We start from the raw sequence: 13,241 nt of genomic DNA, 5'->3' as shown, positions 1-13,241 counted from the left end.
AAAATGAGATTCTCCCTCCCTATCTAGCTTTATTATTTATGTCTCATTAGACACAGCACCAAGACGTCTGAATGTGTGTGTCCACTGTACGGACTGTTAGCTGATAGTCCACGTCAGACCTACATCTCTCCACCCAACACTGTACGCTGTCGAGAAGCTCAACTAAATGGTCCAAAATGTTTCTTCACATTAACTTTAATGAAACAGATTTACCACATACACGGATGGGGAACAAATGAAAGGAAAACAGACAAAGTGTCTAAGTAAGGTGTTGGGCCTCCATGAGCTACTACAAAAAAGCTTCTCTGCACCTTGGCCTTGATTCTACAAGTCTGCGGAACTTGACTGGAGAAATAGAAGGTAAGATGTTCCTCTGTGGAGCTAAATCAAGACCAAAGGTTTTGTAATCTGAAAATAAAAAAAGATTGAATTTTGTTTCAGAATTTATTTTTTCAATGTTTGTTCTTGAATTTTATAATCATTTGAAAAGTATTATCAAAATAAAAATAAGTGTAAGATATATATTTTTCAGTTTAAATAATTTTTTGATTCAGCTCAGTAATTTTTTTTGATCAAATTTTTTTTCATTCATATTTCTTTTTTTCACCTTCAGATCTTTTTTCACTTTCAGATCTTATTTTTTTCAGTTTCAAATTTTTGGCCCCGTTCTGGCGTGGGAGGGCGTGGCTTCGATTGAGAGGGGCGTGGAATTGTGAGTGACAGGAGAGCAATCAGTCCTCACATCATGTTGCTTTCAGGAAACGTGGGTACTTTGATAGATAATGACTTAACACTTTCTCTCCACTGTATTGTCTTTATACCTGTAAATGAAGTGATGCTAAAGATGTCTATTACAAGTAATTCTAGACCACTCTTGGTCATTTTAATGTTTGGAAATGTAATGGAAAATATGCAAGATTGTAAAGTTTAACACCAATACCTAAAAAAACCGATGTGTCCCAAATCCACACAAGACCGTGAAAGCAGCGCAGCATCGTCGCATGAAAAGAGACACAGGCTGCAGTGGAGTGTTACGAGTTTTTAAGTGACACACAGAGAGACCTGGCTCAGCAGACCTGAAGGAACCAAACAGACCGCCGGTAAATCCAAATCCAAAGCCACCCGGAAGAGCGCGCCGGCTACCGGCGGTGTGAAGAAGCCTCGCCGTTACAGAACACCGGCACTGTGGCGCTCCGCTGCTACCAGAAATCCACCGAGCTGCTGATCCACAAGCTGCCCTTCCAGCACCTGGTGAGAGAAATCGCTCTCTCAGAGCCACGGTGCCGCGCCTGTAACGGTGGGGCTTCTTCACACCGCCGGTACCCGGAGCGCTCTTCCGGGCGGCTTTGGCTTTGGATTTATGGGCGGTCAACTTTGTTACATCGTTATTAAATTCACTATCCGGTACAACATACGGATCCACTGAACAAACTGTTACGCATCGATCACAATAAACAGCTTTATCTCAAAGGTTTAAAGCCTCGTAATAAGCTTTCATTACCTCCGCCAAGGAGGTTATGTTTTCGGTCGCGTTTGTTTTTGTCTGTCTGTCAGCAGGATAACTCAAAAAGTTTGGAACGGATTTTGATCAAATTTTGTGGAGTGGTTGGAAATGACAAGAGGAACAAGTGATTAAATTTTAGTGGTGATCCGGATCACGATCCGGATCCCGATGCTAACGCGTTACCATGTCTATGGCATTTAATGTTAAAAGTTAGCATTAAGCAGTTGCAGCTGTCATCACGTTCGGGTGCATTTGTTTTCAAATTGTAATATTTCTTACATTTATTTTTGTTTATATATTAATAATCTAATGATTATTATATACAATTTTAGAGAAAGAGACAAAAAGAAATAGATCACTGTGCCAAGGAGGGAATCTCTTTAGGGTCAGTGACCCTATGGCCTTGTTTAGAGAAGTGTTTCATAAATGTTAAAAAATGCATATATTTGCAGTTTAGTTGAATAATAAATTGAATTTTGTCTCTTATTTATTTTTGTCTATAAGCACATCAGTGCTCAGATGACAGTAGCTTCTGGGAAAGGTGCAAGTTGCAATAAACTGTGATGCCAAGCGCTAAGGATACATGCTATCCAGTCACAGCAGATGAAACTTTTTTTTAACTACTGAGCAAACATCATTGTTAGACTTTTTTAGGTTCAATGATTCCACAGCGTGTAGATGTTATGGCGTCAGTGACCCCATGGCCTTGGTGGAGGTTTGCACTCTCTGAGTGCTTCTAGATCTATTTTCTTTCACGCGCCAGCCACGTAGTAATCCACGATGGAGACGGGAGCAGAATCATTATCTATCAAAGTACCCATGTTTCCTGAATGCAACATCATGTGAGGACTGATTGCTCTTCTGTCATTCACAATTCCACGCCCCTCTCAATCGAAGCCACGCCCTCCCACGCCAGAATGGGGCCAAAAGTTTGAAACTGAAAAAATATGATCTGAAAGTGGGAAAAAGATCTGAAGGTGAAAAAAGAAATATGAATGAAAAAAAAATTATTTGATCAAAACAAATTACAGAGCTGAATCAAAATTTATTTAAACTGAAAAATATATATCTTACACTTATTTTTATTTTGATAATACTTTTTAAATCATGATAAAATTCAAGAACAAACATTGAATTTTCAGTTTCAAAATTTATTACTTCAATCTTTTTTTATTTTCAGATTACAAAACTTTAATTTTCAGTTTCAAAATTAATTTTTTTCAATCTTTTTTTATTTTCACATTACAAAAATTTTGGCCTTTATTTAGCTCCATATTCCTCATTTAGTGTTTGGTGATGTGGTGGTGAGAAAAATGTTGGCTCAAAAGCTTCCATCCATGTGTTTCATTGGGTGAAGATCTGATGACAGTGAAGGCAAGAATATATTTTTATTGTTTTGATCTTCGTCAAACCATTCAGTGATCCGTTGTGCCCTTTTGATGGAGACGTGCGTGTGTGTTTTTTCAAACAAAACCCTCATATTTCAGACCTTTGAAGTAACCACCTCTTGATTTACTGATAAATTACTTTAATATTTTGTAATTATTAAGTTAATGGAAACACTTGTATTTCTTAAAAAAAATCCTCTTATATCTATAAAAGGTTTTTATGCTTACAAGAGGTGGTTTTTATGGCAAAACTGGAAACACTTTTTCCACTGTTATCGGTCACATGACATACAGAAATAGTCACATGACATTGTAAAGTGCACTGCGCAGTACATGTGGACAGAAGAAGAAACAGATAGCTTATGCAGTAATGTAACACAATATTGGATTTAAAAAAAAAAAAAAAACATAAAACAGCAATATTTAGCAGGACTTACCCTTCCGTCCCCACGACTGTTGGATTTACAGTTCTCGTGTGAGCCTCGCTGGAATAAGCTATCGCGAGAGTCACATTCTATCTGTTAATAGGAACTCGTCATTTCACTGTAATGTTTTCTCAATATTCCGACAGTATCGCTTAACTTTTATGTAAATCTGAAATGGAAACTTGTCAGTTGTGTGCCTTTTGTCATCTTTAGGTGAAACAAGTCGAAAATGTTATTTAAAGAGTCATTTTAGAAAGCCTGAATCCCTGCCCTGAATTCAAACCTGATTCTGATACCTTCCTTCTTTGTCTTTTTTCATATTTTTGTCTCTTTCTGTGAACTCTTTACTTCTACACCCACATACAAGGTTGTTGTCATTACTCTTTTTCTCGCTCTCTTTCCTTTTCTCTTTTCCTCCTTCTATTTCCAGGTTAAATTAGGGTCACGCTGTAACTATTTATAATGCATAGAGCCAAGAACAGACGAGTTTCTACAGTGTAGTACTTACTTGATGTGCATTCCCTTTGGAGGTGTGTTAGTGCACACTTTTGTGTTAGTGTGCATTTTGTGGCTGAAAAGTGGTCCCCCCTAAAAATTGGTCTCCACTAAAAATCGGTCCGCCCTGCCGTCACTGCGCATGCGTCATTTCCGTGCATCAGCTGTGGTTCACCAATTATCACCTCATTTCTGCTTCAAACTGCACTCCAGTCATCATCTATCTCAGTGACAGATATCAGAAGCTTTTGTACAACAATCATTTCCACATACGAGGTCTGTCCGTAAAGTATAGGTCCTTTTTATTTTTTTCAAAAACTATATGGATTTCATTCATATGTTTTTACATCAGACATGCTTGAACCCTCGTGCGCATGCGTGAGTTTTTCCATGCCTGTCGGTGACGTCATTCGCCTGTGAGCACTCCTTGTGGGAGGAGTCGTCCAGCCCCTCGTCGGAATTCCTTTGTCTGAGAAGTTGCTGAGAGACTGGCACTTTGTTTGATCAAAATTTTTTCTAAACCTGTGAGACACATCGAAGTGGACATGGTTTGAAAAATTAAGCTGGTTTTCAGTGAAAATTTTAACAGCTGATGAGAGATTTTGAGGTGATTCTGTCGCTTTAAGGACTTTTCACGGTGCGAGACGTCGTGCAGCGCTCTCAGGCAGCGTCATCAGCCTGTTTCAAGCTTAAAACCTCCACATTTCAGGCTCTATTGATCCAGGACGTCGTGAGAGAACAGAGACGTTTCAGAAGAAGTCGGTTTCAGCATTTTATCCGGATATTCCACTGTTAAAGGAGATTTTTTTTAATGAAAGACGTGCGGACGGGTCCGCACGTTGGGACGCAGCCGACGCGGCGTGGCGGCACAGGAAAAACACCTCCGTGTTGATAACCATTTGTTAAAATCCAGTTGCCTTTTGATGGCTTTCAGTGGAGTGAGTATATGAGAAATTGTTTATCAGCTGGAGATGTTCCAACTTGTCCTCAAGGCTTCCAACAGAGGTGTTTTTCCTGTGACGGAGCGTCGCGGCGGCTGCGAGCCGACGCTGTAATCCGCCCGCACGTCTTTCATTAAAAAAATCTCCTTTAACAGTGGAATATCCGGATAAAATGCTGAAACCGACTTCTTCTGAAACGTCTCTGTTCTCTCACGACGTCCTGGATCAAAATCAATCAAATCAAAATCAAATCAAATCAATCAAAATCACCTCAAAATCTCTCATCAGCTGTTAAAATTTTCACTGAAGACCAGCTTAATTTTTCGAACCATGTCCACTTCGATGTGTCTCACAGGTTTAGAAAAAATTTTGATCAAACAAAGCGCCAGTCTCTCAGCAACTTCTCAAACAAAGGAATTCCGACGAGGGGCTGGACGACTCCTCCCACAAGGAGTGCTCACAGGCGAATGACGTCACCGACAGGCGTGGAAAAACTCACGCATGCGCACGAGGGTTCAAGCATGTCTGACGTAAAAACATATGAATGAAATCCATATAGTTTTTGAAAAAAATAAAAAGGACCTATACTTTACGGACAGCCCTCGTAAATTCAGCATTATTTCATAATAAAAGACAAAGGAAGCGATCAAAGCGCCGTAGCCAGCGTCAGTAGTGACTCCCTGATTATCACCTCCTTTCTGCTTAAAACTGACTTTAGAATGATTTAAGAGGTTTTATCTTGTCATCTGATGGTTAATAATCACATTAATCCATTTGATCGCTTTGGGTGTAGCGAGTCAGATTCAGACGAGCTGCTGTGGTCCCAAATGACGCATGTGCAGTGAAGGCAGGACGGACCAATTTTTAGGGGGGGACCATTCAGTCTGCAACACTGGATCATTATCTTCTCCTCTGAGGAGTATGACTCGTTTGTTTTCAGCGGACATTTATGAAACACTTAAAAAGAGCACTATCAAGTGAATTCAAGGAACGATGATTGAATTTATGTTACTGGGCTTTTCCCCTCTTTTGTCAGTTACATGTACAAACAGACCTGTTGGCCTCTTCAGTACAGGGGCTGACTAGATTGCTAATTCAGGTATTTCATCACAAAAGATTTACTTCCACTGATATAATAATCTTGCATGTATTTTAAGTTATGTTCACAACTGCAGCAAAGCAAATTCAAATAGAAAGAAAGGCGGAGGTGAGTGTCACCATGATGGGGGGAAAATGCATCCTCACTGGGTTGGATTTTTTGAAGAATGTCAGCTAATGTCTTGGAGGAATAAATATTTAAGAGATGCAGACATGGAGATCAGTCTCATTAGAGAAAAGTTGGAATTTTTTGACCTTCAGTTTTAGTTATAAAAAGGAAGCAACATTCTTGATTGTTGATACTTAAACTGGCTGAAATCATTTAGAAGTGAAGATTCTTGAATGTGTGAGTGACTCTTGTAGGTTTTCCACTTTCACATATCTGAGTTGATGTGTCGTGTGTTTCTGAAGGACAGAAGTTTCAGAATAAAGATAGAACCCTGAACTTGCACCACTTTTGCTCAGCACATCACATCTTTATCTCACTCTCATTACGTCTCAAAACCACTCGATCCACTCCTGACCTCGTGTGGCAAATCCACAGTAGTGCAAGTGGAAAGAGTTTTAAATTCAGGGCAAAGATACAGTTCTGAATAATGATTAAACAGCTGACTGACAGAAAAGTAACTCGGCTGTCATTTACAAAGTTTAACCTTTTTACCGTTTCACTTTTTCAAATATGAAGAAATACTTCTGCTAACTAATTTATAGCATAAGTTTGAGGCCCGGTAAATTGAATAAATCATTTTTGTTTTCTGTTTTAGAATAAACAGTCTAACAGTGAAAGCAAATGCAGATGAAAGGAGGAGGAGCAGAGGTTATGTGGTCAGTGTTTTGTGTAGTTATCTGTCTGAAGACTTTTACAAAAATAATGGATGAATTTTGAACACATTTTAACATAAAAAACTCATTAGACACCCAATTTTTACGTATGGTTAAGTAAGTAACAACAGTGACAAAGCTCAAGGTCATACTAGGTCAAATGTAGCAGGGAACAGTTACTGTGCATCTGGAAAGTATTCATGGTGCTTCTTTTTCCACATTTTATGTTACAGCCTTATTCCAAAATGGAGTAAATTCATTAAAATTGTACTCACAACACCCCATAATGACAACATGGAAAAAGCTTTTTTTTTCTTTTTTTTTTTTTTTTGCAAATTTATTAAAAATATAAAACTAAGAAATCACATGTACATACGTATTCACACCCTTTGCTCAGTACTTTGTTGATGCACTTTTGGCAGCAATTACAGTCTCAAGTCTTCTTGAATATGATGCCACAAGTTTGGCACACCCAACTTTGGGTAGTTTTGCCCATTCCTCTTTGCAGCACCTCTCAAGCTCCATCAGGTTGGATGGGGAGCGTCGGTGCACAGCCACTTTCCGATCTCTCCAGAGATGTTCAATTGGATTCAGGTCTGGACTCTGGCTGGGCCACTCAAGCAAATTCACAGAGTTGTCCTGAAGCGATTCCTTTGATATCTTGGCTCTGTGTTTTGGGTCATTGTCCTGCTGAAAGGTGAACTGTTGCCCCAGTCTGAGGTCAAGAGCGCTCTGGAGCAAGTTTTCATCCAGGATGTCTCTGTACATTTCTGCATTCATCTTTTCCTCAATCCTGACTAGTCTCCCAGTTCCTTCTTCCATTTATGGATGATGGTGGACACTGTGCTCATTGGGACCTTCAAAGCAGCAGAAATGTTTCTGTAACCTTCCCCAGATTTGTGTTTTGAGACAATCCTGTCTTGGAGGTCTACAGAAAATTCCTTTGACTTCATGCTTGGTTTGTGCTCTAACATGCACGGTCAACTACAGGACCTAAAATATAGACAGGTGTGTGCCTTTCCAAATCATGTCCAATCAACTGAATTTGCCCCAGGTGGACTCCAATTAAGTTGTAGAAACATCTCAAGGATGATCAGTACAAACAGGATGCACCTGAGCTCAATTTTGAGCTTCATGGCAAAGGCTGTCAATACTTATGTACATGTGATTTCTTAGTTTTTTATTTTTAATAAATTTGCAAAAGTCTCAAAAAAATCAGTCATTATGGGGTATTGTGTGTAGAATTTTGATGAAAAAATGAATTTCATCCGTTTTGGTATAAGGCTGTAACACAAAGTGGAAAAAATGAAGCGCTGTGAATGCACTGTGCTAAGCATGATTTATTGCTGCACTACAAAGTTGTTGTTGTCCATTCGGCTGCTCTCGTTTTTTTTGTTCGGGGTTGCCACAGCGGATACAACCAAATCCGTATTTGTATTTGGCACAAGTTTTACGCCGGTTGCCCTTCCTGACGCAACTCCAGTGTTACCTGGAGAAACACACACAGCCGCTGGCATTCCAAAGAGGTCTCCCATCAAAGTACTAACCAGGTCCCGCACTGCTTAGCTTCTGAGATCTGACGGGATCAGGCTTACACAGAGCAGATCAGCTGTGCTGCACTACAAAGTGTATTTTCAACAAAATTTGTCACTTTAATTAAGGCGGTGTGCGGTCTAGCAATTTTCACTTTGCATATATGTATTTTTTAAAGGATTTTGGATCATTCCTGTGCCACTGAGAAAAAGCGTCTCTGGGTTTGAGTGTGTGGGTTTTATTTATCTGAGGTAAAATCAAAGCATCTGGGGGACAAGTTATTTCTGTCACATATGTCACAGAGGTCTTAAACTGGCTGTCAGTCACAAATTCTCCATAAGTCAGGAGAATATCTGTGAAACACTCACAGAATTATGAATACTTATGTACATGTGATTTCTTTGTTTTGTTTTTTATACATTTGCAAAAATCTAAAAAAAACAAACACATTGTAGTTATAGTGTATTGTGTGTAGAATTTTGAGGGTGAAAAAAAATGAATTTACTCCATTTTGGAATAAGGCTGCAACATAAAATGTGGAAAATTGAAGCACGGTGAATACTTTCTGGATGGAGCGTATTTCTGTTGAAGCATTTCTGGATACATTTCTTTTTAAGCTCAAGATCTGGCTTCTGGTTTTTGACCTAGTGTGAGATGATTTGAACAAATGCGACAAAATATTACATTAAAATAAAAAAAACTATTAAAACAATCTAAATTACTTTTTCTGTACTGCTGGGTGATGGAAACGCTCTGAGCCAACGTCCTCATGTAAGTCAACATCTTTGGCCAATACATCTGAATCTGATGTTATTTTTCACAGTTTTAAAGCTGTTTTAGCAAAAAGCTGTCACATTCAAGGTCACCCACACCAAATATATAACCATGTATGTGTAAAATTAGTAACTCTTTCTACAGAATGGCAGCGCGATGATTTGTATTCCACATTTCATGCTATATGAGTCTTTGGTTGCAAAAATATGACCTTCTGATCAGTGCATCCAGCTTGGTTTCATGTTTGTGGACAAAAGAAAGGAAAACATTTGGCAGCTTGTAAAGTGTTAATCGTTGGCCTAAGTAAGCTTAAATTTCAGAATGCTCCTGTGTTGATTTGACACAGAATGACCAAAGTTATTAGTAATAATATTTATTCTGGTTGTTTTCATTGTCTGTGTCTAAACTGATATCTCAAGTAATTTCTGAGCAAAGTGAGGTGGTGCTCTGCATGAGATTTTTTGTTTTAAACTGGTGAAATACAGAAGAAATGGAGGATGTTGTTCTTAACAGATTGTGTTGCTTGGTCACAGAGTCACTGACTTTTAGGGTAGAACAGGGGTGCCCAACCTTTTTGAACCTTGCTTTTCTACTTTTAAAATTGACAGTGTATTGAGATCTACCAAGCCATATCGAACGCCATAGTGTAGCCGCAATTTATTATGCAGTAAATGTGCATGGTGTAAAGAATAGGCACAAGTAGGCCTCGGACTGGTCTGTAGCAACACAACAACAAACAACCCAAATAATACAATGCTGAATTAAAGTTGGAAAAGTTGTTCCCTACCTTAGTGGGACTTCTGGCACTGAGAGGAGGCAGCTAGTCTCTCATAATCCGGACAATAGGAGCTGACTGCCAGTCATAAGCAGGCTGCAGGGTGGTCATCTGTCATGGTGGATCTGTATTTTGACTTGATGATTTTCATGTGTGAAAAGGCAGATTCACACAGATAAGTTGATCCAAAAAGTGCAGTCAAATTCTGTGCAGTTTGTCTGAGGTTGGGGTATTTCTCTTTCTGCATTAGATTCCAAAATTGGACGTTTAAGCCAGGTGTTGCTCTGGATTTCATCTCAATGTCATTTTTCAGTGTGAGGATCTCATTCTCAATAGCACAGCTATCCAGGTTGAAGAGTGATTCTGTTTTGGATGTTATACAGTCCACATCAGTATTTTCCCCAAATGGAAAACAGAAAAGTGAGAACAGGCCCAATAGGAGCAAAAAGCGCCAATCAAATTCTGACAAGATGCTCTGCATTTGATCATCATAACGTGCACTCTCAGCTCGGTAAGAAAGACTAAACCAAGAGCCACTGACTGTCTTCTAGCTGTGCATATTCAGCATGGTTTGAACGTTTCAGAAAATCTTTAATTTCGGGCAACAATTCAGAAAACCATTCCAGAAATTTACCTCTACTGAGCCACCTAGCATCAATGTGCAGCAGCTGACTTGTGTCTTCTGCACGTCTCCTCCAGCTGCATACAGAATAATCGCCTCCGCAGTCTCCTGGCTGGAACAGAACACGCAATCTTGTTAGCCACGTCCATCATGCCTTCCATATTTGTGGACTATTGTGCTGCTAGCCGACTTTTCAAATCCTGGACTTTATGGGCGCACAGAGGTGATTTAGCTGTGAAATTTGCATTATAGCTCTTGAAATGCTGCTCCAAATTCCCTTTCTTTGGTAAAGCCCTATTTGAATTGCATTTAAGATTTGCCATTTAAATAAATGGGAAAAAAAAATAATCCTCCCCCCACTGTGAATGAAAATAAATGTTCTATTTTTTTTTTTGGTTTTGTTTTGTTTTTTGGCTTCCGTCACTGTAGCACCCCCTCACTCTCTACTGTAGCTTCTTGCTCCCTTTCCACGAAAGCCACGATATTTTTTATTTTTTTTTATTTTAATGTGATCAACTGGAACTCAGCCTACAATCGACTGGTCGGCCGTGATCGACTGGTAGGGCACGCTTGGGGTAAAACATCATGGAGCCAGTATTGGAACAGACTTGCATTTCCAAAAAATCCACATTCCACTTGCCATCTCATGATGTGATCCAGCACAGGGTGTTATTTATTTATTTATTTATTTATTTCCAGAATGTCTCTTGCTCGTCCATTACATCCTGTTCTGCAGTAATCAACGTGTGCAGACTGGGGTCAACGTAGTGTTTCTGAACACATGAAATGATTGCACCCTGGGTGCAGTATATTGGGTAACAGTTTATGGCTCAGACATGACTGTGTGTGTATTTGCTCCACAGGCAATCCAGTCAAACGGCATCTCAAGGCCTCCACCTGCGTATCTCGCGTAAGACCAGTAAGAACAGTCATAAATCATTTTTACCTGCCTTCAGCGTGCACTCATGTGTCTGTGTTGCATGTTCATAGAGGCGGGAACCCGTTTGCCACAGTCAGACTGCGTCCAACTGTCACCAACGACCGCTCAGCACCAGTCATCTGACCTGCAGACATGGACGGTGAAAAGCCCTCGCCCACCGAACACACAGCTGGACTCCAGCCTCTGGAGCCTCTCCAGCCTTCCATCCAGACAGAGGAATCCTGTGCTGGCACTGAGGGGAAATAAATGCCATTTAAACCAGATATCCCCTTACTGCTGCAAACACAATCACATACACACACACATACACACACAAATCAAGACTGATTTACAGACGCTCATATATTTAAGAGATTTATATATTTTCTAATTTTGTTGTGTTTGTAGTGGTGACGTCAAAATAACTGGTAGTCATGTGCACATTTATAAAAAACAAATATTTAAGCCATCAGGGGGACAGGTATCTGATTTAATGCTCCAGAACCTTTTCTTCAGGTGAGATGAATCTGGGTGTAAATGTTGGAGATGAGACTTCGAGATCTCGGTGTGCACACGTAATCCTTTTATTGTAATGGTCTCCTTGTCACCTACATCCGAATAAAAATGGTACAAGAAAATATTTAATTTGTGCTGTTGCTTGTTCATTGTCAGACTGTTAGAAATCTTTTGTGTTGCCATAGAACAGTAGAAGAATGTACTGTAGTGTATTCATGACTCTGATGCACCCAAATCAACACTGAAGTGACCTGGATTCCGAAACCCTCCTGTACATATTTTGCGACACTTTTTAAATATTGTTTTGCGATCTAACATCACTGTTTTGTTTAGTTGGATAGATGTGGATTCTGGACTTTTTGCCGTAAATGTTTTTAGTGGTTCAGAGATGATGCTGTTATTTTTTGCTTTAAGAATTGTACACTGAATTTTAAGTCTGTGATGGTCTACATTTGACTTAGTCCACAGTTTGCCTTCAGAAAAGTTTGGTGTATGAAAAATAAATCTATTTCTTCAGTTTTGTATCTTATCTTTGAATGTTACTGCTGCTGACAGTCCGGTTCTATTATCGTGGTTATTGATTAGCGTCTTGGCAGGATTACTCAAACCTAAAGAAGTGATTTTCATGAAGCATTGTGAAAAGCTCAGGACAAGAAAGGATACTTTACTCCACTGATGTGGTTATGACCGTGTGATCACAAATACTCATGCTGCTCATTCCAGTGGAAAAATTTTACCTTCTCACGGGCACCGATTATAGGTTTGGTTTAGTATTGACATGTCTTTGGGGGAGAATAAACAACCGTTTCATCATCTTGACTCAAGGTAATTTGATGATCAAAAAATGGTGTGATGTAAAGCTACAGACCTTCCCCTCTCTTTTGTACATAAACACACCCATACATACATACAACCCCAATTCCAATGAAGTTGGGACGTTGTGTAAAATGTAAATAAAAACAATACAGTGATTTGCAAATCCTCTTCAACCTATATTCAGTTGAATACACCACAAAGACAAGATATTTAATGTTCAAACTGATAAACGTTATTGTTTTTGTGCAAATATTTGCTCATTTTGAAATGGATGCCTGCAACACGTTTTGAAAAAGCTGGCTCACAAAATGGTGATCCTCGCCCCATCTTTGCATGTAAACGGCTGAGACTTTTGGGGATGCTCCTTTTAGTGTCCTCAGTTCCCAAACACTTACTGAGTGTTGTTACAACCCCTGGCAAAAATTATGGAATCACCGGCCTCGGAGGATATTCATTCAGTTGTTTCATTTTGTAGAAAAAAAGCAGATCACAGACTTGACACAAAACTAAAGTAATTTCAAATGGCAACTTTCTGGCTTTAAGAAACACTATAAGAAATTAAGAAAAAAATATTGTGGCAGTCAGTAACAGTTACTTTTTTAGACCAAGCAGA

The 13,241-nt window shown here is 39.3% G+C and overlaps 1 protein-coding gene across 3 annotated transcripts in view; it reads left to right on the top strand.

Moving 5' to 3' along the window:
• The window catches only part of baiap2l1b (BAR/IMD domain containing adaptor protein 2 like 1b), a 104,923-nt gene extending 92,595 nt beyond the window's left edge, over nt 1-12,328 (top strand). For all 3 annotated transcript variants that reach the window (XM_034189589.1, XM_034189588.1, XM_034189590.1), the window contains exons 13-14: nt 11,241-11,287; nt 11,368-12,328. In XM_034189589.1, coding sequence (XP_034045480.1) covers nt 11,241-11,287; nt 11,368-11,440 — 120 coding nt within the window. In that variant the 3' untranslated portion in view covers nt 11,441-12,328. The remainder of the gene's footprint in view (nt 1-11,240; nt 11,288-11,367) is intronic.
• The last annotated feature ends 913 nt before the right edge of the window (nt 12,329-13,241 follow it).

The sequence above is a fragment of the Thalassophryne amazonica genome, chromosome 16, assembly GCF_902500255.1.
Source record: "Thalassophryne amazonica chromosome 16, fThaAma1.1, whole genome shotgun sequence".
Lineage (NCBI taxonomy): Eukaryota > Metazoa > Chordata > Actinopteri > Batrachoidiformes > Batrachoididae > Thalassophryne > Thalassophryne amazonica.
This window is presented reverse-complemented; position numbering and strand designations above follow the sequence as displayed.